Source organism: Xiphophorus hellerii, chromosome 12 (assembly GCF_003331165.1).
Source record: "Xiphophorus hellerii strain 12219 chromosome 12, Xiphophorus_hellerii-4.1, whole genome shotgun sequence".
NCBI lineage: Eukaryota > Metazoa > Chordata > Actinopteri > Cyprinodontiformes > Poeciliidae > Xiphophorus > Xiphophorus hellerii.
The window spans coordinates 9,194,131-9,220,655 of NC_045683.1; the positions used below are offsets into that span (position 1 = coordinate 9,194,131).

At 37.8% G+C, this 26,525-nt stretch overlaps 1 protein-coding gene across 2 annotated transcripts in view; it reads right to left on the reverse strand.

Annotated features, from left to right (window-relative positions):
• The window catches only part of nos1 (nitric oxide synthase 1 (neuronal)), a 55,029-nt gene extending 28,732 nt beyond the window's left edge, over window positions 1–26,297 (reverse strand). The window contains exons 1-9 of one of the 2 annotated variants that reach the window (XM_032578725.1): window positions 26,116–26,297; window positions 20,576–21,339; window positions 17,405–17,507; window positions 11,334–11,471; window positions 5,191–5,336; window positions 3,379–3,541; window positions 2,224–2,315; window positions 596–737; window positions 385–524 (exon numbers count right to left, since the gene is read on the reverse strand). In XM_032578725.1, the coding sequence (XP_032434616.1) occupies window positions 385–524; window positions 596–737; window positions 2,224–2,315; window positions 3,379–3,541; window positions 5,191–5,336; window positions 11,334–11,471; window positions 17,405–17,507; window positions 20,576–21,273 (1,622 nt within the window). In that variant the 5' untranslated portion in view covers window positions 21,274–21,339; window positions 26,116–26,297. The remainder of the gene's footprint in view (window positions 1–384; window positions 525–595; window positions 738–2,223; window positions 2,316–3,378; window positions 3,542–5,190; window positions 5,337–11,333; window positions 11,472–17,404; window positions 17,508–20,575; window positions 21,340–26,115) is intronic. The other variant, XM_032578726.1, reaches the window with a different exon arrangement.
• Window positions 26,298–26,525: the final 228 nt, after the last annotated feature.

Genomic DNA, 26,525 nt, shown 5'->3' on the forward strand with positions numbered 1-26,525 from the left:
TTACAATAGTACCGTGCAAGTGGAGTTTAATGATTAAGATACCAAGGGTTTTACGGCTTTTGAGATTTGGCTTCAGATATTCTGTTGCAGGAAAAGTAAACAAAACGAATAACAAATAAGAAGCTCGAAGTTTCCACTAATAAGTCCCGTGGTTACCACCAAAAAAACAAACAAGCACTAGTTGTGCTTTCAGGGAATAATCAGCACAGTTGGAATGCAAAGATAACCAATCAGCTTTCTTGCCATGAAAGGAGCCCATTGTTTGAGAAGTGTGGTTAAAAAGATGTGCAAGTGGGTGGATGTCCCTCAGTACAGCCTTCTCTGTTGTCGTTTTGTTACATCCTGTATGTTTTATGCATGCCAAAGAGAAAAAGCAGAACTCACTTTGGATGTATGATAGGCACCTCCAGAATTAGGTCTTCAGGGATCTCAAAAAGCTCAGGGTCATTTCCATTGGCTTGCAGCAGAAGTGGAAGGACGTCAAATCGACCCTTTGGTGCTTTCCATCCAAGCTGCATGCAGATCTAAGGATGAAAGTACCAAATGTTAGCCAAAGAGACAGACAATTCTGCAGCTGAATCTTACTGATCTGTACCTCTGTGAATTCAACATTAGCAGGGTCTCCCAGAATACCTCCATCAGGTTGCTTGTAACCTGCGTAGCGAATCAACTGACTGTTCCACACTCTGAAATCATGTTTGCCATCGGTTCTCTGTGGAAATATGGTGATTGCTGACCTGCAAAAGAGGAATAAGGAATACGCTCTATTTTGTAATGCAATTAAGTAAAGTCAAAAAAAGAGTGCTGTGCTATATTGACATCTCTGCATGTGTGTGGCTTCTGTACACACTGGTTTTGAAGTTAGAGGTGAGGTAACAACACATCAGGTGATGTAAGTGCTGCATTAATCAACTAGACCACTATCTGATGGATGATACTGTCAAAGCCTGGCTACATGTTGCCCAATCTAGATCCCACTGGTGTCTTAATGCTCTTTACGGTGTGAGATTGTTAATGTTGGTAAGCTGGTTGTCAGTAACTGAGGAGGGTGTGATGGATTTACTGAACAGCTTGTCTGAATCTGGGCCAGATGTGCTGCAAGTCTGCATCGAGTGGAAACAAGGTCATGGTAAGAAATTATAGCCAAACATCTCTCTTTGGAGTAACACATGTTGTGATCAATCACTTGTAGTAATGCACTAATCAGCTAGCCAATGATCAAAACCACCAATACTTCTCTTCATTGGCCCTAATTGGGAAGAAAAAAGAAAAAATGTGAATAATAATTTGCTTCCCTGATTAAATCTTAAACAGGATGGTCTTTGATGCACTTATTGTTTAGTTCAGCAAAAATCAGATAAAGTGTCCCACTCCTTTAATGTGATGAAGAAAGGCTGCTATAAAGCTTCTGGTAGATTAGCTGCATGCTTTTCATCATAATAAAATGTTCTACTTCTCAATTTAATTATGGAACAAAGCTGCAGATAATTGGAAACATAATCCAGCTTTAAATTACTTCAGATTTTATTACATTGAAAAAAAAGAATAACAAATTTAAAAAGGATTACACATTATAGATTATTCAGGTATGACTGCTAACTGACAACTAAGATGATGACATGACAGTTGCTTAAGCGGTCCTCAATTATAATGTTTGACATTTTTTCCCTTAGTGATTTATAAAGAACTACATTAAAATGTAAACATTGTTTATTGATCGATGTTAAAGCAGACAAGCCAGAATTTCAGTCTCATTTGTGTGGCGCCTCTTTTTGACATGTGCATCCGAGCCAGCTTTCAGAGGGCCAGGAGACTTGTAGTAATGAGTCAGGATGCATCCATCTTACGAGAAGTAAATGTGAGATGTCACATGTGATTAGGACTTGGCAGAATGTGTGTGAGGGCAGCACAGGGGTCTGACAAATGACTGCTTGTTAGCGAGGTCTGCCGCCTTACCAGCCGGGCAATGATTGCTGCTGAAGTGCTGACGGATAAATAGACAGGCAGCAGATAGTGTCATATACGACGTTAAGAGACAGAGCGCACATTGACAGATGGGACAGAGGGTCAAGTTGGGGTAGTTGGAGATGGAGAGGGGTGATGAGCTACATGGAGCGACAGATGGATCAGATGCAATGAGGGGAACCAAGACAGAGCTGTAACAGTAAGAAAACTGAAAAGAAATAATGGTATAAATAGTATTAACTTGGTGTGTGGTTTTACCTAAGGTTGCCTTTGTTGGTGGCATACTTGATATGGTTACAGATGTAGTTATACATTCCATGGGCTGTTGTGCAGTCTCTGGCATCAAAAACCTAAAAAAGAAAATATGAAACAGGAAATTAAAGTTATGTTTTCAGCAGTTCAGCAGTTAAGAGCTTTACTAAAACCAGCAGACTCTCATCCAGTTCCTGAAAACCAATCCAGTGCACCCTATGACCTGAAAAGCCAACAGTATGACATGATTCACAAAATCATGGTTCCTGAACCAGATGCCCTCTTTTCTATTTCTACAACTGAAGATCCTGTCCACAAACAGGATTTGAAACAAGAACTTCAAGTTTGTGTCAGGAAAGCAGAGACATCTGCTGCTTTGGGTGTATAATTACCAAATAACCCTGGGGGCAATACTGCTAAAGCTTCAGAAATATGGTGGACACTTATAAGTAATTTTTTACAATGCATGTGGAATGGACAAATAAACTCCCATGATTTGTTCAAAAACTCTGGGAGAGTAAAGATTTGGTGGACTGGTCCAAGGACAGAACGAAAGTCATACCAGTCATACATAATCCAAGGTTTGATAATCTGTCCCCACATTGTCCAGAGCCTTCAGCATAACAACAAGCAAATCTTCTCAGCTCATCTTCATCTGAGGTCAACAAGAGAAAAGTGGATTTCTGCCTTTTCAGGATCAGCCTCTGCTTCAAGCATGTTCATCTCTTGTGCACAAGTAACCAAGATATGTGAACGTGCTCAAGGTTGAATGTGAACTTCTCAATTTGTCAAGGTACCCACTCTTACTTATGGCCATGACATATGTATTATGAATGACCAAAAAAAGAAAAGAAATAAAAATAGATCCCAGATAAGTGATAAGTTGGCTAAGTTCAACCTTGATGGAGTAAAGGCTTCTGTCGTCCATTGGAGATTATAATGGGGTTCTTGGTTAAGAGAATGAGATGATGAATAGAAGCTAATAAACAAAAAAAAAACATATCCCACAGTTTACCATGTCCATTTCAACAATTTACAAATGTATGGGTTTTTATGCAAATGCCCTCTTCCCCCCAAAATTACCAACTTATTTGAAACAACTATCAAAAGTTAAAACTTTTTACTAGCAAGATGCAGAATCGTTGACATATTGGGTACAACCTGTAGTTTGGACCACTGAATCCGTCCCACACATCGGGCAGCATTCCTCCAGGCGTGCTTGGCTCCATAAATCAGTTCAGTGTCTTTTAGTTGATAAGTCCCTGAAGCTTCAATCTCTTTTGTCACCTCCTCCCATCTGTCCACATGAGCCTTGGAGCCATACCTGAGAGGCAGGACAGGCTCAAGGATACAATACAACAACTGACAACACAGAATACTAAATTGTGAGGACATGTGGTGTTGTCAAACCAGTATCAAATGATAAGTTGTTAAGAAGCAGTCACAGAACATGCTGACACATTGAGAATATGGGCTCCCACATGGGTGTTGTGTATACATGCACTCAATCTAAAAGAGAAGCAAAGGAACATCTAAATGGGGAAATGTTTCAGAAATCAACAGGGACTAGTGTGATAAAGAATCTCAAAGCAGGTTTCTCGCTTTGAACGTGAAAATAAATTAAATTGCTAAAGTTTTCATTGAAAGACTAAAACTGGATTCTTCTACAGCGAACCAGCAATGCCCTGTCTATAGTCATCATAAACAATACCCCCATAGGTAAAAGATGGTTGCCTTATCTTCATGGTTTCACATGTTAACATTGTATAAACATGAATCAAAATACAGATGATGTCAAATTTACTGATGGGGCAAATTTGGAAATGATAAATTGACCATGATGACTAAAAGTGGAACAAACTATATGTAAAATCAATAAAACCAAAAGATCAATAAACAATACATTAAAAACAAGTATAAAGAACTCTGTGTGATCTATTCTAATCTTATGAAAAAAACAACAAAAAAAACAAGCCTTTAGTAAGGTTTTAGATTTGAGATTTTGTGTAACATCTATTTGGAATATCCATCCCAAAAACAAATTTTATGACTAGAGTACTAGAAAATAAAAAAGGATGTTGTGATAACACATTTCAAATAGAGAAACTCAGATTCAGCAAGCACAGAGTTTATTTTTGTAAATATGCATGTGATCTCATGATCATGCTAGTCTGCTTGACAAATGTCAAGTCAGTAGTCTTCACCAGGATTGTTTAAGGTTGGCTGCCTAAATTCATTATTTGTACAATAAAATCTTTCCCTTCCTTTTCAATTACATAAACAAACAAGTGTGCTGGTGATGCACACTATTTGAGTGTTCAAACACTGGAATCCAAAATGGATTCTGAGTTTAATTTCAGAATCCATTTTGGATGTGAAACATCCTAAAGGTTACAGACCCATTGATTATGTTTGACAAGCTAAAGTACTTGATTGCTCTTTTTGCTAGTCTTCTTTTTTAAATTCAGTTGGAAAACTCATTGGAAATGTCAGATTTGTTCAGTGAAGTTATTCATACCAGATGTCTCTTGTAGAATAGATTTCTTCCATTAACAAATCCTGTGGAGTCTGTAGTGAAGTACATTTTCCAAAGCCACAGCAGCTTCTCTAATTTACCAAGAATGCTTTTTGTTTCATTTACGGAGAGTCAGCTGAAACCAAACCAGGCCTTTCAAATATTTTCTTTACTATACTTAAAATCTTCTACAGGGGAAAATATAGAGTTGACAATGAGTCTTCTAACTAAACATATTTTGGGGGAAGAAGGAGAATTTAGGTCAGTTCTTTGACTCACTGGAAACCCAAGTATATTGCACTGTGTAGTGATATCTCAGTGAGCAGAGCTGACAGACTTGTCACTTTATTATGATTAATTAGATGACAGTTTAACTGTCCAAAAACTCAAAATCTCCATATAGCAAGTCACACAGGTTTAGAGACTTTTTTTTTTATGGTATTATGAGCTGAACTTGCCTTTTGATGGAGGTGTAGTATTGGTCAATGAAGTCAGCGGCCAGAGGAAGAAGTTCCTCTTTGGTTCTGACCTCATCTGGTTTGTGAACACCCTGACTTGGAACCATCACAGAACCATTGCAGACGTTTTCACTGCAGATTGGCATCTGCAAATAAGCAAGCAAGTTAATACTGTACAAAAGTAAAATTAAACATCATCACAACATTCAAACAATGAAGCAAATGCTATCGATTTTTGTTGCCTTAAAAAAATAAATAAATAAAAATCATCCTCCAGATTTCACACTCAATGGGAAAGACGTCCAGAGTTATGTTGCTTTAACTGAAAACATGTTAAAACCTTTAGTTTTCAGCTTCAACATCATGCAGACAGCTGTATTATATTTCAGGATAACCACAATTGCAAAGTTTGAGGGTGGAGACAAATATATACATATTTTCAGATGAAAGTAAAATTTGCATTTCATTTTAAAATCAAGGTCTCAACAGTCTGGAGAAGAAGAGTGCTAGTGAATCTTAGGTTTTCATATGATAAAAATCTAGAAAACTTGTTTTTTAGTTCAGTTTTCATCTGGTTCCTTAAGTTTAATAACCAAAACACTCATGAGCCATTTTTGAAACAGTTAAGTGTTAAATCAGCCTCAGTTATTTTTTTTCTGCTTTCATACAATCAACACAATGAGTCCTTAACTCAGGTGTATTCAAGCCCTTTCAAATACTTCAAGAATTACATTCAAGTAGGGATAATAAGTAAAGCTGTTTTAACTCTTTAAGAATTCCAGAGACTGCAAATGTTACATTTCCTATTGTTATATAAATGGATGGCATGTGTATCAATGAATGAGTAAGTCAGTGAGTCATGTTGGTGTCGTTCCATTAAATGGGGACTTGAAGAATAGAACAGACAAGAAAACGACAAACACATAAATAACAGATGGCTACAATGAAAAAAAAAATCTATCCCACCCTGTGTGGTCATCATGTTATTAAAGGTTTAGTCAACAGTCACCTTGAATTTTTTGGAGAGAGAACCGAGAGCAGCATAAGTAGAGGGTGTTAGCAAAGAGAAAATTTGACTAGGACCCTAGTGTGCCCAAAATTGTCTCATTAAACTCAACCACCCACTTACACTTTGCCAACAATGCAAGAATGTGTTCAAAAAGAAAAAGAAATATGAAGAGAAAAAAATAATCCTTGAGCAAACTGAGGAAAGAAAAAAACAACAATGGGAGACAAATGGATTTCAAGTCGGAATAAGCAGTCAAAAAAAAAAAAAAACAGGAAACTGGGGAGAGGTAATCGACAAGCAAGAGCAAGACAGATGAAACAAAGAGGTGACGGAGTAAAAAGGGAAAAATGGATGAGTAGAGAGTTAAAAATAAAACAAAGGAATAACTCATGCTCCAGCACGTCCGCTCGTCACACTGCTCTGGGCATTCATGCCAGCCAGCTGTCCCTTTGGAATAAGATGGCTCATCTGTGATATATAATAAATCTGAAGATGCCATTACAGCCCATTCATTGGGATGCACATGACAGGCTGTCCAATAAGTCAAAGGGATTAGGTTTCTGTTTACAAATGGACGGTGCATACTTAAAAACAGCAATGATCACCTTTTCTTTGGTAGGTGGACTCATTGACTAAAAATAGAAACTTTGGCTATGTGACAAAATATGATGTGAAAAAAACCAAAGCAACTGAAAAATGAACAGAAAAAAAACATTATCGTCCAAGACTTTCAGTCCCATAAGTGTCGGAAATGACTGAACATCTTATTTTAATTCTTTTGTGCAATATCACAGAGAAAAATATCACACACAAAAGAGTTGGTCTCTAAAATGGATCAATAAAGTTTTTTTTTTTTTGCATCTAGTTTGTGTTGCAAACTAAGTAATGGATGCTAACCTTCCAGCCGACATTCTGTATTTCTGCTGGAAAAAGATCTATCCCATTCAAAAATACCTGACTTAGCTTGACATTGGATTAAAAATATGTGGACAATAAAGAGATGTTGAGTACCACCAGATTCCAACATAATATTTTGTCACCAAAAATAATTCAGGGAGTAATTTTGAATCATTTCATCAAGTATTTAGAAAGTTGGCTCAAGACTAAAGCAAACTTTTCAACTACCTAGGAGCCGCCAACCTTTTTCCATAATTTACTGAGCAGAACCTCGTTGTCATTCTTTTAAAACCTGCAAACTGTGGGGGTTTTCTGACAGCATTTCTTTGACATAATTTGAGCTAACAAGTTTCAGTTTTGTCTTTGATTTTTATTTCTTTTGTCAGTTAACAAAACAAAAAGCTTTTGTATTTCTATCTTTTTAAAGAGTAATAATTTTTGCTTGGTCCCGTTTATTTTGTGTTCTTGCAACCGTGAGTCAGATGCGCACAGATTTGCAAGTTTAGGTGAGTCAAAAACCTGCACCACATTTGACATTGTTCACCCAAGCAAGTGAAATTACTACATAGCTTTAAAGCTAAAAAACATGTAAAGAAGCATTTTAAAAATTATATAATATTGTATAAGGTGTGAAACATTTAAAGTTTTTATGCTAACTTGGCAAATAGCCTACAAAACATATCAAATACCAGCTGATTTAGAAAAAGTAACTTCTGCAACTTCTTAGAAACAAAACAAAAAAAACATAAAAATAAAAATCATGAACAAGAGACTGTTGTTTTTACAAATGTATTCCTCCTCTTTATCCTTAGACGTTGCCAGTTCTATTTTTTTAACGCTGGCAGCAGGCTGAATTATCTAAACATTGTTTAGCTACAAACATTCCTCTTTAAATTGTATGTCATCCCTAAAGATGTTTACATGAAAACATAAAATTCATGCAGTCACTTTGGTTCCATGTTTGATGTCTACATTGTAAACTCACAGTCCGTTGATTATGCATCTTTGGACCACAACTAAGTGCAACAACTAAGCTCACCTGAACAAGAAGTCTGTTGAATTTATGGGTTAACAATATAAGTAAAAATGCATCTGCCCAAACATTTATTTTTAGTTAGGCGTTTCATTTACAAAGCCCTCCTACCCAAAGTTGTGATGTGAACTTTTTTCGAGAATTTTGCAAAGAATCATTTTAAAGGCACAATTCTTGAAATGAGCAAATCAGCACCCCATACCAGGAAAATTATAACATTTCCATTATAAGCAGCTGTTGGACAGCTGAACAGTGTGCCAATTATGGCTAGAGATTTTATGAGCCTAAAATGTGGAGGAAATGTAATTTCTTAGAAAAGGTTTCAAATAGGATGGCTTTGTTACAGATTTACAAAAAGTACCAAGAAAAAGAATATCACAAAAATGAAAATTTCATATTGATTCTGCTAGTTCTCTTTTACAGAAGATCATTCATCCATGTGAGATGCCCAATAACAGTGTACTGATGATATATTGTTTTATTATAAGACACTAATTACTCAATAAAAAAATACTCCAAAATATCTAATCCCCTGCTGTTTGACTATAAATCATCAGACAAGAATCCTCACAAATGAAATTTAGCTCTTGAATGAATAGAACAACAAAAAAGACACACCAAGGTATGCTATTATATTTCAGTCTGCTGAAGTCAAGCTGTGCAATGGTGAGTGTGCACACTATTCAGTCAACTGAGAAACTTCCTCTGATGTCCAGTTTGTAGTACAAGGTGAAGCTCTGCAGCCATTATATTTACAAGTAAAATCTGACACGTCTCCTCACAAACATGGCCTTTTCTCACTTATTTTGTTATATCAGCCCAAAATTGGACCCAATGTCAATTTGATACCTTTTGATACAAATAACCTGTCAAATTTGTGCAGCTAGTCATGTAAGAAAATACAATACATATTTCAGAAACATTTCTTAGGTTTTGTTGGTCACAGCACAAGAATTCATGACTGGCCACGACAAAACCAGGAACAAGTCTCCCTGGAAGCAACTAGAGTTATTTACCGATACTGAAAATGTGGATTCTAAGCTTTCTAATGTCAAATACATAGAAATTTAAAAAAAAATGAAGATTGGCCATTTGGATATTTGCACTCTCCAAACAAGATTAGAGAAAAAACAGGCCCCATAGTTTCAGAGGTATTGTCCCACAGTGCTGCACACATCAGCTGCCACGACACTTGATGAAAACAGTAAACTGTGAACCTGCGTGCCACATGATCATACCGCCACCCCTTTCTTATATTATGTTCGTGAAATTAAATAAAAATATTGATTTTGTTGCTGCATTTTTGGGCATTTATTTATGCGCAGGTCTGGAATAACCAGGAAATCTTGGAGCCCATCACCCAACTTCAGCAACAACGCAATTATTTTCCATTTTCGACAGTCGGTTGAAGTTTTACTAGTGTGTTTAGGGATCATTGTGCTGTTGGGTGACCCAGTTTGGGTCAAGGTTCATCTGTGGACAGATGGGCTCACATCTGACTGTACAATAATTTGATCCACATTGGAATTTAAGGGGTAGTGACTCACTGACTACAAAGTGCTCAAGTCCTGAAATATAAGGGCAAAACACTCTCCTACCATATTGTTACAGTTTTTATGAAGTATGCCAAAACGTCACAAATATCAGCACCAGAAAATTAAATCTCCAACAGCCAGTTCCAAGAGTTCTTAGGTAGATGTACTTTAAACTGATTGTGCATGTTGCAAAGTATTGGTGAATATTTAGCAAATAAATATTCACAAGTAATTGCAAATATTGTTTTACAGGAAGCATATTAAAAGACTTGTCAGGGCTGCTATGGTCTGTATTTCACGGACAATGGCTGTCTAAATAGGAATAGAACAGCATAGCCAGTCACGTAATAAACATGCAGCACAAACAATTCTGACATAATAGTGTTGGATAATGACCAATTAAGATTTCACTTTCTTTGTGCAGTTTTCTGTTGTTCAAATCATGGGGATAATTTAAAAACAAAAACAAATTTAAAAGAGATAGCTGCTACTCAATTGATCTCAAACACTGAAATACCCATGTCATTTTTCTGCTAACCTTTATGAACTTGAGTTTAGGGACTACAACGATGGCAACCTTTGATATTATCTCTGTTTAATACAAAAGTCCAAGATAATGCATCCAATCATTCCGTAATTGAGTGTTACTCTAAAATGATAGATGAAAAACATATTTTATAATAAAATCTAAAAATTAAGCTTTAAAGGAAATCACAAACTACACGATTGAACTAGTTTGGTCAATACCTTCCTACGCAATTCCATTCAATTCTCATCTCCCTTCAGTGCTCCCTCTGGGATTTATTCCATTGTATTTCTGGATTTCTCAGGATGTATTTAATCCTGGCCAATCAGCAAACAGTGCAGAAAATCAATATCCTCATTTGCAACTCCTTCTGTTTTTGAATTGTAGTCTGTCTACAGTTGCAATGGCAGCAGAAGTGAATGCGGTTCTAATTGCGCTTCCAAATATTGCGCAATTAAAGCCAGAGCAAGAGGAATGCTTAAGACATTTTATTGCTGAAAAAGATGTTCAGCTCGGCACTTCTCTTTTTGCAGTGGGGAAAGGTTATTTATAGTGGATGAAATTTCCAGTAAGCTCCATAGCGTAGCTTCCTTCACGGTCAAACTGGCGCATTACATCACAACCAAACACTAGGATTTGGTAAAATCAGCTAAAATCCTTTCAAATATCACCAAAGTTCACAAAGTGTAGAAAAAGGGGCTGGTTTTCACGAGGCTAAGGTTGAAAGAAAAATCCCTGAAAACTGAAGGTTGCAAAAATTAGAATGTATGCCCTCCAAGAACTACAAAGCTGTAACTAGTGAGAAATGATTGAAATTGAATTTCATCACTAGTTTTTGTAGTGTAATTAAAGTTTAAATAAATGTATCAATCTATTTCTATTTATTAAGATTATATAAGTTGTGTTCTCCATGTTCATGGAAGCACCATTAATGTGTCTTTTTGTTTTGAAATAAAATTAATGAGGCAGATTAAAAGCATTTCTCGTTTATCCCTATGATAATTGTACATTAATTAGCTTTTCCGCTGTAGATTGATGTACACAATAGAAGGAAAATCCCTTGCTTAAATATTGGATGGTGGTTACGTCAATAAAAAAAAATAAAAAAAATAAAAAAAAAACAATAGATATGTTTTGCCTTACCTTACTGCAGCCGTGGTGGAGGACATCATTGTAGACAGTGCCTGTCTCCCAGTTCTTGATCTTTATGAAGCGAGGGCATTTGGAGGGGCTGCCATTCTGCACGGATTTAATGGGTGAGATCCTGCCCTGGGCTGTAGACTGCAGAGAGAACACAGAGATGTATATATGCATTAGTCACAACTATAACTACTCTAATAGGTTCTGACCCTTGTAACACTTGCAGTGCTGGCTGGACGACTTGTTTCTCACCAGGTGTCATATCGAGAAAAGCTGAAAAGTGCCACAGCCAGGAAGCGGGTGTGAGTGAAGCTTATGACAGGAGAGTTAGGATGAAGATAACAAACATTATCCAGAAGTGTTTCACCATGCAATCAGCTTGGACCCAAGCTCTTTCTTCTCAAGGAAAATTGTTATGCATTGTGTTCAAGATCCTCTCGCACAGGCTTATGAAAGCAGAGCCCATTACAGAAACCATTCACATTCTTCCCCTCTTACAATTCTGTTTTATTTTCCACTCTAGGATAAAGGCAATCAGTGCGAAACCGTAAGTCGAGGGTGAGCCAGTTCTCACCTCATTGGGGTTCTCAAGCTACTGACTGATCAATGAAGGCAATTTAACCCCAAAGTCGCCTGTAAACGTTGCCGGAGAAAAGCAGCAAGTGATTGCCAAAGATCAGAGTAATCAATGTCACTCTTTAGAAGCTCTTTCATCATCTCCCACTGCATTGTTAATTACACAGTTTTGAGCAACAGGAACATAATCATTATGCTTGCTGGAGAGAATGCCAACAGTGTTCACTGGCTGAGTCTTTTTGTGTTTTATCAATTTGCAAAAAGGAGTTTGGAGCTTTGAACAGTACATATAAAGACCTTTTTTGTGGTACGTTCAGTCTCAAACAGCAGCCAAGACTCACTGCGCAGCTAAACAGTGACACATGATTGACACTAAAGTTGAGGAAGAATTCAGTGTTCCACAAAAAAATTAAAAAATTAAATCTTTTTGCCAGAATTCAAAAAAGATTTTTTGAAACAGGATCTCTTGACAGTGACACAACATATAGCTGCTGATTGACTAAATGGTAACTTTGGCATTAACGTTTGAGACTTTAGCAGATTTTTTTTTTCCCACAAGTACAAGTTTTGAATGTCAGCATACTCTTTAAAGTTTATGCCTTGTACTAATGCACATTTTAAATGTCAAAATAGAACTTAAAAAAAGGGAACATAATTGGCAGCTATAATAAAAGGAAAAACAATCAAAACAGATCATCTTATGCAAAGTTTGTAATTCTTAATCCAGTTGATTTGAGAAAAAAATGGAGGTGGAAGTAGAAGAGCTTGCTTTGTAAAGTTTTCCATTTGTTTCTTAACTCGAGATGGAATTTTCCAATCAGAAAATCTGCAGCACTTCAAAAATCGTACAAACACCATCCTTAAAATTCAAATATGGCTGCCTTGAATCCAGATTAATTTGCAAAACATCTACCAATGAGAGTTCTGTGCACCGTGTATCCACCTAGACCTCATGAGGTTTTGCGTGATTTATGGGCGCGACTTCCGCCGCAAACCGCCATTTGTTTACATGTTAGCAACTCGCTAACAGGCTTTCGTCAGAGGTTTTAGGCTACAAAATATGAGTGAACACCAACTATGACAGCTTAAATGTGGCAATATTTTACCTCCATCTACAGTTATTGCGGAGTAGGATGGTGACTTGGAGAAACGGCCGCAAATAACCCGCACTAGCATATGTAGCTACTTCACTAACTCAGTTGCTCTGGATGCAGATGGGGGTTTTGTTCCGTCTTTTTGTCCACACAATGAAACGAACACGCAAAAAGCATTTTGGGTTCTCTCCTCAAGTTTAGAACTTTTAGCCAAATTCTTTTTGTTCCCTTATCTGTCGGTAGGCGATGAAAACTACCGATGAAAACTGCTTTTGTTTTGGGAGCACGTTCAAAACACACTTGCTGCAGCCACAAATTAAACTTGGCCTGATTATTAGAGTAAAGCGAGAAACAGCACAACAGTGACCCGAGCTCCACAAGGGCATCTTACGGCACTTTCCAGTGGCAAGTTGCTCTCTATAACAGGTTAATGTGTGATTCGGTTTGGTTCCAGTCCAATGGGGAGATTCTCCATATTACGGTCTGAAGCACAGCAGCTGCGGTCATTTCTCCCTTGGTTTGCAGTAACACTGAGCAACGGGGAACCTCGAGGTTCTGGCTGTGATGGACTAAATAAACCCGGATATTTTATTTTGTCTTATAAAAATGTATTGCTGACCCAAACATGATAAAACACACTTGCTGCAGCCACTTCATGAACTTTATTTTTTAAGTTCAAACGAAAAATAAAATTCACATCACAATGTTGTAGTTGTTTCACACTTTCGGTGCAAAACGGCAGCTCAGAACTCTGACCAGCTTCTATGCTTTTCTCTTCTTTATTACTGTCAGCTCTACAGAGAAACGAGCTGCTAGCAGCGCCGCTAATTAAGTGTTTCCGTTACAAAACTTAACGATCGTGTTCCTGTCGCTCCCCGTGATTAAACTCACAATTACGATCCTCTGTACCGAGCATCTCTCAGATAGCAGACGGCGTGTCCGTGTACAAGCTTTACTAAATATTGAGCAATAATCGAAAAGAGATGTAACTTCTATCATGAATATAGATTAGGAAAAAAACCCTCCAAATTACAGTGAAATACTGCTACTTCCGGTGGACGCCAGAAGTAAGACCCATAATCGTTTCCACAGTAAGCCTCCCAGGAATAAGGTGGATTGCTGAAAGTCAGTAATAGAAGATACAAGCCAATGCTAGTTGACAGACTTGTGTCTAGATCCCTGTAAAGTTGACTGTAATATTTTCAATACTAGTAAGCTCAGTTCCATTCACCTTAGAGGTCAAAACTCAGGGCAACTTATGAATGTGTGTGATTTGAGAAAGGTTAGTATTCTTGATGAAGAGTATAACAGGAAGGGTAAGAGAAATAAATACTTTTGACAACTAGTATTTTTTAATACATTGTACAGCAAGGCAACAAGTTATAATCTTTTGTAAAACAACTCTTATTTTTTACACCATAGCTTCCATTTGAGGTGTGCAGGTGTTCTATTATGCACAGCAATTCGAAGGTGTATTTGACTAAGTTTTGAGGTTTGAACTTTGACTGTCATCGAGACACCCAGGTTACTTTATGTTGATGGGCTAGAGATCATCTACCCAGATTGAGCCAGGTTTTAGCTGTAAGGTCAGGTATCAACACAATTGAGTCAAATAGGCCAGATATACAAAACCTTTTCACCAGCAGGAAAAAAGGTAAATAGTTTGTGCAGTTTGAGGAAGTCTCATGTACTGCAAAACAGATTAAATCTGCCATTTTCTTTTTAAAGGTGAAATTGTTTTGTCCTGGCAATCACTCAAAACATGACATACCTGTTCAGACCTTTTCCATTGTTGCTGTCATAAAGTTGACATGTTAGGCGAGCTTGGTAAGGTCTGACATGTTTACAGAACTGCATATTTTGTCAGAATACAGAGAAAAAAAGTTCAAAGTTAGAATCAAGCCACAAACTGATGGTATTTTTGTCGTTTACTTTTGAATAATGCAGGAATTGTGTGACAATTTGCTAAAAACAGCTCTATTCCAAAGTTGTGATCCATCAATTATAAATGAATCTGTATGTCCACACCTCTGTGAGGCTGCAAGCCAAATGAATAAATGAAGAGTGAACATCAACTGCTGGTTGAAAATAAATTCTGACCACTGTAGGTTTTCTTGTATTTCTCAACTCAAAACAGGTCAGTTTATCAGAATGAAGACCATTTTATATTTCCTTTCTTTAAATGATCCGGTCCTCCTTCCTGCTGCCCATCATATTCAAATCAACATATATCAATGTCAAGAATGAGGTATGGATGGAAAAGAGAGGATCTGCTGTACAAGAAATTACAATAACAGCTAAACTGATTAAGAGAATGGCATGATGGAGCATAATTACCAAAGTATTTGAAGCAAATGTTCCACCCATCAATTAAAACATCTGATGGGAAATTGAGATGATGAGCGGCAAAATCTGGTAGATGGGAACAGCTGATAGAAAGTGGATAAAACAGACAGCTTGAGAAGAGAAAAAGGGTGATTGTAAAATATCTATGCACTTCTTAGGATTTAAGGAAAAAAAATAAAAGATTGTGAGGTACATTTTTCTGCTTCAGTGACTTCTTCAAGCGAGTGCCACCAGAAATCGGTTATAATTTTACAGAACAATCTGCTGCCATAGTTTTGCAGAGTGATTATATATTAATCATAATGGAGGAGAAACTCAGGTTGAAGATTTAAGAACAATCTCTTCCCACAGAGAGAAAACTAAATTGCAAGTGAGTGTCATCTCAAATTCTGGCAGCTTAAGAAATTAGACATGCAATTTTCTAAAACCACTAACTGTTCAATAAGATTTTCTGTGGAGTAATATTTCTCATTTATGGTTTTGTAACAATTATGTTCCCCAAAATGCACATTTCAATAAATTTATAAAGTACTTCAGGTTTGAGCAAAAACGTTTCATATTAAATTCGCCTCTGAGGTCAGTTAGCCATTCAAATCTGTTTTTGTTTTTTCTACGAAAAACAAAACCCATATTCCAAAAAGAATCTGCATTCTGTTTGTAGGTCTGAAAGAATTGATTAATCAAAGAAAAGGGTTCATTCGATAGGAAGAAATCGTACTGCAGCTGCATGTATTCATTAGGTCTACTGGAAATATTCCACTCCATCCGGTTGCATTGATGAAGCCTCTAGAAGCGTTAAAATTGTGCAGATAATGCGGGCTGCATGCAGATTACAACACTACCCACATCACTGAGACCGATGATGAGATCCTTCTGTGTGGAAGGTCAGATTTAACACTACAACAAATAATCATCAGAAAAATAAAATGCAGAGGTGATTGGATCAGCAAACAGTTTGCCACCTTGTGCACAGCTGCAAAAGGGATATGCATGATAAAGACATATCCCTACTAAAACGCATGTTTTAAATTGTAAAAATATGCGTTGAACTTCGGTTGTGGATAGGAAGGTGAAGTCCCACCCTGGTGTAACCTTTCCTTGTCCTTGATAAAGAAATGTAGATGATGTAATGTAATGTAAATGATCAGAATAATGCTGCCACCACCATATGCACATCGATATGGTTGTGCATATCGATGTGCATAATTCCAACTTCAATAATGTGTTTTTTGTTTGCAACTCTTCCATAAAGACCAGAATTGTGATAAGTATGACTAACATTTGTCCTCTTAACATTTTTATCCACCTAAGCTATGGATCTCCTCAGCTCCTCCAGATGTACCAATGTCCTTTTGACCACTTTTCTGATGAATGTTCTGCTCTTCTAGCCTGTCATCTAAAGTTGACAATCATGTCTTGGCAGATTTGCAGTTGTGCAATAATTTTTTTCCCATGTTTGGCAGATGGACGGAGTAGTGCTTCAGATTTGGGACATTGTTTAGTAACCCAAATCTGTTTAAGCTTCTTCACAGCATTATCCTTGACACGCCATGTTCCTTTTTTCTTATGATTCTGTTTATTCACTAATGCTCTCTAACAAACCTGAATGCTTCACTGGACAGCTGGATTTACGCTGAAGTAAAACTACACACATCTGCACCATATCTACTCATTAGGTGAGGTTTGAAAGAAATTGCGTGCACTGCATTTGGTGATGTCAGTGCCATCAGAGGTGGTGGGATGAATCCAACTGCCTCCCACACATTATTTTAAAAATATTTACAAATAAAGTGTTTCCTTCTCTCTCTGCTTCACACATGTACTAAAATGCACAGAAGTTTGCAGTTATGTGACAAAATGTAAAAGAGTTACAAATAAGACACTGTAGCAAAGCCTGGCCAGACTTATACTGCAGTACAGACAAATGCAAAGAAAAAGCAACCATGATTTGTGGGTCATTCAGACCTAATTTGGATCAACTTATTTTCAGATTGTTTTCATTTTTAAAGCATTGCTATTATTTCAACATGCTGTTTTAGTTGTACTTTTGTTTTTTACCTTGTCAATATCAGCATTGTGGTCTGCCACTGGCACGTCTTTCAACATTCTGTCATTATCCGAACCCAGCTGGATGGATGTCTCATTTCCCACACTGAGGTCCCTGGAAGAGAAACCCAATTTTCCATCAGGTGTGTGCACTCTGATCTTGCACAAGGCACTTTCAATTCAATTTAAAAATCTCACAAAAAAGCAAACCCAGACAATTAAAAGCACACACAGACTGCAAACAATACTCAATTTTGGTTTTGTGGACACAAGACTGTTTGCTCACCAGTGCTATTAAATTTATGAAAGCTTTCTGTGTCTAAAAGGTAAACCTTAAACAGGATCGTCTTTTCAAAAGTATACAGGTGCACTGATTTGTTTAGTGCTCCAGGTAGTGCTAGTAGTGGATTATTTAAATAACTTTGTGGCAAAACTAATCAAGCAAATTCTAAGAAATGCAAACTTAAATCCAGACGACTCTTAAATAAAAACACTGAACAAACCAGGAGGTGTAAAAATTACAATAGGGAAATATTACAAGTGAAGAAGGATTGTGCATAATTGTGAGATATCTCAATCTGAGCTGTGAAAATGGGATTGTGGGTGGGATTTGGAGCTGCCACCACACTGAAGAACACAGGACTTGGGGAAAAAAAAGCAACTAATTTCCCTGTTTAAGTTTGGTTTCCTCCATTCAAAAACGCCCACACACATTCCGCCTCCTACAGTCTTTCACACACTCAACCCCCCTACCACCACCCCGCCCATCTTTCCTTGCCATCGCCATGAGCACGTGTCCGTGCCAATTGAAAATCCTCATAGGCATCCTTTTTCTCTTTCACACTTCCTGTCACATTCCATCTCGTTATTGCCACAATTTGGGAAAGCATATTCTTTCTGACGCTGCAGAGTTGGAGTTCAAACGGGCTGAAACAATGGGAGAAGTCGCATGTGTCATTTGCGATTACTGCTGACTGACGCAGAGCATCATCTGCCTGACGTGGAGCTGTGAAAATATACCTCCTTATCTGCTGAAAACAAGCAAGGGCCATTGTTCCATGCTTTTCTGTTCCTGACAATAGGTCTTTAAAAACTGATTCCAGAAACGTTGCTGTGGAAAGATTACCTGGAAATACATGAACATTTATGTTAAAAATAACCAGTTTTTTGATGTTCATTTTCAGTTGAGATCTTTATCAGAAACCAAAAAAAGTTAAAATATAACTTCTACTGATTGTTGAAATGTACTCTCTGGTAACTTTAACTTGATTGTGCATAAAATGTTGATTTTGGCATGCCTTGTTACACACTCAGACCACAATTGTGCTTTTGAATGAGGAAGTTTGGCTTTAATGCTGTGTATTTCCTGTACAACCCTGCAATACAATTACTGCAGAAGATCCCAAAGAGACATGCAGACATTCAAATTATCTTATTTTTTTCCACCTTGACTATATTTTTGGAGTTATAGCCTCACAATTAAGAACTAATTTTTAAGATCATATTGTGTACCATTATAAAATTAGTTGATTGAGCTGCGGCTTCATCAGGAAGGGTAAAGGATCAGGAGTATAAAACCATTGAGGTCTGAGACCAAAGAAGAAGTAGGAGGATTTCTTAAGAATAAGCAAGTTAAAAATAAAATTAGGTGAAACTTTGCAAAAAAAACTAAACAAAAGATTATGCAGAATTTCAGCTTGTTGGTTTGAACGCCTACAGAGTAAAAACTTCCACAATCTGTTCTTTAATCCTGGAAATGGTTTCTGACCCAAATAGGAGTCATGTGTTTACTGTCTGTGTAACACATAGTGACTGATGTTGCAGAAGAATCAACTAATTCCATCTCATGCTGAACACAACCAAGAGAATCGCTTTACTATGACTCATCACAAGGGTGAAGAAACAGTTTACATATTTTTAGGGTTTAGTTTGCAAGTCTGATCAACTTTAGTTTTGCTGCCGAGTATTTTATAAAAAGACCATCATTCAACCTCAAATTGCATTTTAAAATAAATTTTAAAATGTTAGGTGCCTTCTTGAAGATTATTTCTCATTTTTGGACACTGCAAATAAAGACCAATCTTAACCACATCATCTTACACCTGAATACCATTTGATTTTTAGTTTTCAACTGTGTTTGAATCCATTTCATGTGAACTCATCTGAAACTATTCAAAACATAACTCCCGTATTTGTTTGTTATGCTGTATACTTATCCACAGAAGGCAACAAATCACTTAAAGCATATTTATGATGGACAAAAAGAGTTTCACTGGTGGGTAAAAAATGAGATATTGATCAAAAGCAGACTGCAACCTCAATGTGATTTCACTAGGCTGTGGGAGCAGATAGCTGACATGTCAATAACAGAACACTGTGCAGACCATTTAGGCAAAGTCAAACATTGATTTTCATTACTTTTTCCTGAAGGATCTTGTGAAACCTCATCCCAAATGAGTACTTAAGCTTACAGTACTTCAAGTATTCTATAGTTAAGTGCAACCTTTATGACCATCTGGAAAATGTTCCTGATTAGATTTTCCTCATAGGACATCCTGGACAACTGAACTAATGCCCTGACATTTATCTACTGAATTCCTCCAAGCTGTGAACTTTAAATCTCTCACAAGCTGACAAAAAACCCTAATATACTTACTTATGCAGAATACTAACATATCTTATGCAAATTATTTCAATTCTGCCATGCATTTCAAATTTGTTGGATTTTGCCACAAGCCTCACAATTAAGGGAAAGCTGCCAAACTGATGCAAGTCATTTAATGGAGCCATCTTAGCTGGCTTAGCGAATTAAGAAAAGCAGCTGACAAATATATTCCAAATACTGTCACTTTAAGTGGGGTTTACTGGGGGCTAGCATGCAGGCATGAATTATGTACACCACTGTACTCTGAGTCACAGTGCTGTCAGCCTGGATGTAACAACTAATGCAACACAGATGTGCCAGGCTGTTCAGAGACTGCATGGTGACAGAGTGAACAGGAATTCTTTCTGAAACCAGACCAGGTGCAGGCTCTTGTGTAAGCTAATAACATTTCCCCCACAAGGGTTTCACTTCTAATTCCGACTGCTCACTGCTAACTCCAATCATAAGATTGGAGAGGAATAAAGGCAAAAGACAGTTAAATTAAGGGATCAATAATGACTTATCACATTAGAAATTACCATGCCACTTGAATCTCTGCATCTCTTCTCCCAGCATTCCGCTGGCCTTCACCGTTAATCTCCTTTTTGCTGTTTTTGATGAGATGCAACACCGGTTCAATCTCCTTAAGCAGGTCATTGTTTTCTTCCAGCCCGTTGCACAGGAGAGCTCCGCGGCCCCCATCCTGGCCCTGCATCCCTCCCCTTTGCAAGAGCGTTTGAGTGATGGAAGGAGAGGACAGGTTTTCAATGGCCCTCAGCTGGGGCTCCTTGCTGAGCTGCTGCCCGGGGCTGTATGCACTGAGAGGGGACCACTGATCGAAGGACTTTGAGGGTGGGAAGGCAGGTCGGGTGATCCTCACTGTGCGCTGGCGGCCGTCTCTGGTCAGGGTGGTCTCCAGGTGGGTGGTAAACCCTTCGGGCCCTCGGAGGATGAGCACAGCATGGCTCTCAGGCGACACATTTTTCAAAGTCTCCAATGCTCGCTCATACGAAAGGTCTACTAGGGGTTTGTTATTGACGGCTAGCACTATGTCGCCCACCTGCACCAGGCCACACTCTTCTGCTGCTCCGCCGCGAATCAAGTCTGACACAATGACAGGCGGCTTGGACACCCTCTGCTTCACCAGGAAGCCCAAACCACCAACCTTCCTCTTGAAAAGGCGCACTGAGATGATGTTGGGCTGCAGCTGGCAGACTGTGGGCTCCGACTCCTGCATTGTGCTTGTGTGTGCGTGTGACTTGTGTCTATGTGTTCACTTGTACTGTTTCCCCCAGGAATGTTTCTGAAAAGAGGAAACAGAAATGATTTTAGTTAAACTGATAAGTCAGTCAAATGGGTACAGAAGTTATTAAAACTGGTAGCCAAAACTTTATGTAAAATCTCACTCTATATTTTCATCTAAAAAACAAGAAGCAAGTCAGGGATCAGGTGGTTTTTTGATTTTGCTTGGATAATTTACAATAAGTAGAGAATCCACATACACATGGCTGATTGCATCACATAAAAACTGACTGGTTATTTATTTATGTATTTTCCTTTTTTCTCTTTACAGGATTTAATTAAAATCTCTCATCCAGAGATACTTACACATTTTCTCCAGCTTCAGTAAAATGTTTAAGAGATGTGCACAATGTTCAAGAAAATTGCATGGATTTCTGAAAATGATTTGTAAGAATGACCAGGGCAGATTTAGGGGTAGGAATCAATTATCAAAGTTCTTTAGAAATCATCTCAAGTCAGTTTAATGTTGCATCAAGATCAATTTCCAAGCCCAACATTGCTTTCTGTAGAATCACCATAGCAGCCACTGCTACTGTACACAGCTGCAAAAAATGGATTGTTAATTTACTAAATATCTATTTAGTGCTTATCAATGCCTGCTGAAATGGTCTTGTGACCATGTTTTTTTTGTAAAATCACGTGGTGAAAGTGTATTTTTAGTACCATAACAGATGTAATAGTAAGAAAAATAAAAAAAATTCAGAGTAGGATCTGTAGCATAGTTTGTTTTCAGGAGAGTTATCTTGCAGGTGATGTTCTCAAGCAGAAATTACAATCTGTTAAAACCTGTTTAAACCTCTCCACACTGAGGGAACTGCATTAGAACAGATGCATGTATCAAATAATTTGAAAAGCAAATATTTAGAATATTGTAAATAAATTCCAGATTATTTCTATTTGGAAATCTCCACAACATTCAATTATTTGCTGCAATTATGCTAAAGAGCATTAGTAATGTGAATACAAACTTAACATTCTAATGGGACTTCAACAATCTTTAGAGACTAAGCAACCAATTAGTAACATCGAATGGAATCACTTAAAGTAACGTGCAATAAGATGCATTATTGCTACATTTTCTTGCAAAGGTTTCTCAATATTTAAAAGGAAAAAGTTGTTTTTAAAATAGGAAGCTGTTGTTTCTAATTAATTTTTCAACAACATTTTGGTGCTTTATTTGAAAATTGCTTTTTATTTTGCTTATTTTTTTAATAAAATCACCTCACTGTTGATCAGTGGTTGTCCAAGCACACCACATACAGAGACTACAGTCCTGAATCAGTTGTTCCCAGTTCAATTCCTGGCCTAAATGCTAGTAAAAGGATAAAATCTGATTAATGGTCAGTAAAGTATTAAATGGTCTTGCCACTAAATCTATATGAACCTGCAACACCACTTAGAGTTGACTCAACTTTCAGAACTTAAAGGGAGAGCACATTTCATTCATCTGCTTCTCAGGTCTGGAACCAATTAACTACAAACCTGTTACATGGAGCAACTGTTGGGTACCTTAAAATAGGACTAAAAGCATTACAGTTGACTGTGTTTTCTCATATTCTGTAAAAGATTTAATGAATTCAGTTTTAGCTTTTTGGTCTAAAAATGAGTACAGCTAAGCTTCTGTTTTCCTGATGATTAAAAGGTTCCATTTTGTCATTTTTCATCTTTATTATAATTTTCCTTTCCTCTGTTCCTTTGTTTTCTGAAAAGCACTTTAAATTTGAATCCTGTTTATGAGGGCTGCAATACAAGTGAGCTTATCTTTAAGAATTATAAACAGGCCTCTCTCAAGTGAACTAACCTCCACATACATGTTCATAGCTCTCCAGTCTGCTTGTAAGTTTCTCTAGTATGCTTGTAGTTTCAAAGTAAATGGAATAGATCAATCCATTTTTAAACTGTTGTATAGCCTGCACACACTGTATAGATCCACACTGCTCAGACCATAGTGTCAACGGATCTTTTTTTCTCTGAATCGACGAAAACACAAAACCCCCATCTTATACATCAGATACCAGGATCAATAATGCAACATTCAAATCATAGGTTGAACAATATCAATTTTACTGTGACATTGGTGCACATGCTCCGGTGTGCTCCAATGCCCCAGCAAATATACCTGATTACTTTTTACCAAAACTTTATGCCTAAACAATTGTCCAAAGAAGATTACAGGGAAGTTTGCCAATTAGTTTGAAAACTTAATCAAATGAAGAAGCAATAAATGCTTGTGAAAATCAGATTGCGCCGTAAAAACACCTCTATTCAAAAATGTTAAGGTCACAAGTTAACCCAAATGTCTGTTCCACCTCTAAATAGGGATAAGGTTTAGAAAAAGATTATTTGTTCTGAAAACAAACTTGAAAAAATTATTTGAATGAAGTAGGAAGGAAGGTAGCAGCTGTTTTTTCCTGTTCCTTATATGAAAGTGCTGCTGCCCTCTGTCCAGAGGGTTTGTAAGACGAATCCCCCTGAGTCACAACAGCTGAACAGACATTCACTTTTGACTTCCAATATCAGATGTGCACAAGTAATATCAGAATTTTTGTAGTGCATTTTCAAATCTAGCTAGCTTTGCACCCTCCGGTGCACAAGCAGCAGAAGAAAAACACACACAAAACACTGTAGACAACAAAGCATATTTTCATTAGCAATCTAATACTTGTATAGGTCACATTAAAAATCAACTGTAATACAGTAAACGGTTTCAACGGTTTGCATTTAAAACCGTTGAAAATGTTTGAATAAAAAGTCACTCTGGACTTTATTTGTACTCAAATGTTGTGCGTCCAGTGACAATGACATGGATACAGCATGCCTAAATTTAGCAGACTTGGATAAACATTTCAACAGCGCCTGTTTTGTAAGTAGCTAAAGAAAAATATTAAATGATTACGTCTGTATTGTAAATTAACTGCATATTCAGCTCCATCACACTTGTTTGTTTTTTCTTTCTTCTTTTTAATGCAAAGCCTCTTGAACGAGTTGCGTTTTTTCATTGAAAATCTCGCATCTCGCCGCGTGGGTGGCGTGCAAGGAATGTGCCGCGAGTCAGAGAAACAGGAGAGCCGCCGCTCTGCGCGCGCCGTCGGCGCATGGAGGGCAGGCACTGAGCGCGCAGCGGGAATAATTCAGCACCAAGGTCAGCGTTCAGCTTTTCCAGCAGTTTCCCGTTCTCACGCCTCACTTTCAGGTATTACAGATGTGCCACAAACATTCTCAGTAAAGTTGGTTCTGACGTCTTTCCCCACATGCTTGTCATACAAAAAGTTCTGTACACACCAGTATATTCATGTGGACAAGTCGCACTTTTAGACACCCACAGATCAAAGAGCGGTGTCCTCAGTTCAAGGCGTCAGCCACTCATTTATGATGAATACTGTGAACTCATATTTGGCTCAGGCTGGAATAACTTAATCTGGCGGCCCTTTAATTCTCTATATGTGCAGCGCCCCCCCACTGAGATTAGAAATAACCAGAGACGATGAGGAAATGGAAGGTGAATGTGCTCTGAATATCGGGATCAGGGTCTTTTCTGGGAATACTGCTGTGTCTGGAAGGGTATGACTAAAAAGGGATTTTTAAAAAAAACCCATTAACAATAGCAAGCAAATATTAATTAAGGGTTACATACCTTCTGGCAACTGACATGGATGATAAAGGAGACGGAAGGGGGCGGAAGGTGGAGGGGCGCACAAATATGGAGTCACAAATTAGATAATTGCTACACTCACCAACATTACGAGTACAGACGACAACCCAAAGTCGTCTGTTATGTTAATTCTTGATTGGTTTCATAGCAACTGGAAATCATTTCATTTCCTTCCAAATCAGGGCATTTATTTGCTTTCATAGATTGAGAATTCATGGATAGAAGCAAATACCAGTTTTCTACAACATTTTTTTTAAAAGGTTGCCGGCCAGCTTCTTGTGCCTTCTGGAGCCACAAGGTCACCTATTCTCCGTTTTCAGTGGATGTGTGAAAATGTGCTTTCAACATCTAATGTTCTGGTTGCACATTGCAGAACGTGAAAAACAAAGTGAATTAACTAGCGTTTTTCCCCCAATTAATTCATAGCGGGGATATGAATTTAAAGAGTAAACGGGGATCAAAGGCCGTTCTGCATAATTTCTAGCGTATTTTTTTTGTTTAATCCGAGCATACGTAAAAAGGGGCAAGCTATTTTGGGTTCATGTTAAGACAGCAACGAAATGAACAATGCAAAGTTTCAAATGTGAACTTTTGGTTTCAGAAATACATTTGTCGAATGTCTCACATGTAAAATATAACTCCTTGAATTTTCCGCAAATCAAAAAAATAATAAGAAGAAAATCACTCCGTATTGTTACCAATCACAACAATTACTCGTGACCACATAGATAAATGTCCAAATAGATTTCTTTTTTTTTTTACATGTCATTTTTCACCTAAACAAAACGTCAAAATCAATTCTTTTTAAAAATGTTTGGTTTTCATTGCCGTCCTTTCTCGCGTAAGTGTAGAGAAGGAGGAAAAACAGGATTTTCCCCATCAATCGCAAATCTAGTGTTATTTTCATCAGCAACAAGTGAAGTCACTTTTGCAGAATTTGAAAAACCACACACAGAGGCAAAAGGCTGTAAATTTGCATCGTTTATATAATTTCTAGATTACTTTCATCACTCCTCATGATCAACATCGTCATATAACAGTGGAATGCGCAGCTTAGATAAACACGGACACTGGAGGAGAGAAACAACGACAGCGGGCTGAGATATTTCAGCAGCAGGAACTTACCCCTGAGAACAAGGTCGCTGTGTCTCAACGACCTGCAGCAGTGAAGTTGGGATAAAACTCCTGCGCTCTGCTTCAGCAGCGGCTGCACAGTTCTCTCCCTCTCTTTCTCTGGACCAAAGCGTCTCCAAGTCGCGCCCTGCCTCTCTAGAGACGAGGCATGCTTGTGGCTCTCTGCGCGCAGGGGCGCTATTTAAATACCAAGCGACGGGAGCCTCTGTGACGAGGCTGGGAGGGAGCCGTGCGCGCGCATTGAAATCTACTGCAGGTGGGTTAGGTAGCCGTCAACGTCAGTGAATGCGCAACAGTCGTCTCAACTCACATTCCACACGTTATTGGCTTCTGTGGTTTTGCACGGAAAGCAGGAAGACAGACAAAAAATTCTGGCCAACTGGGTAAACAAACATTATACT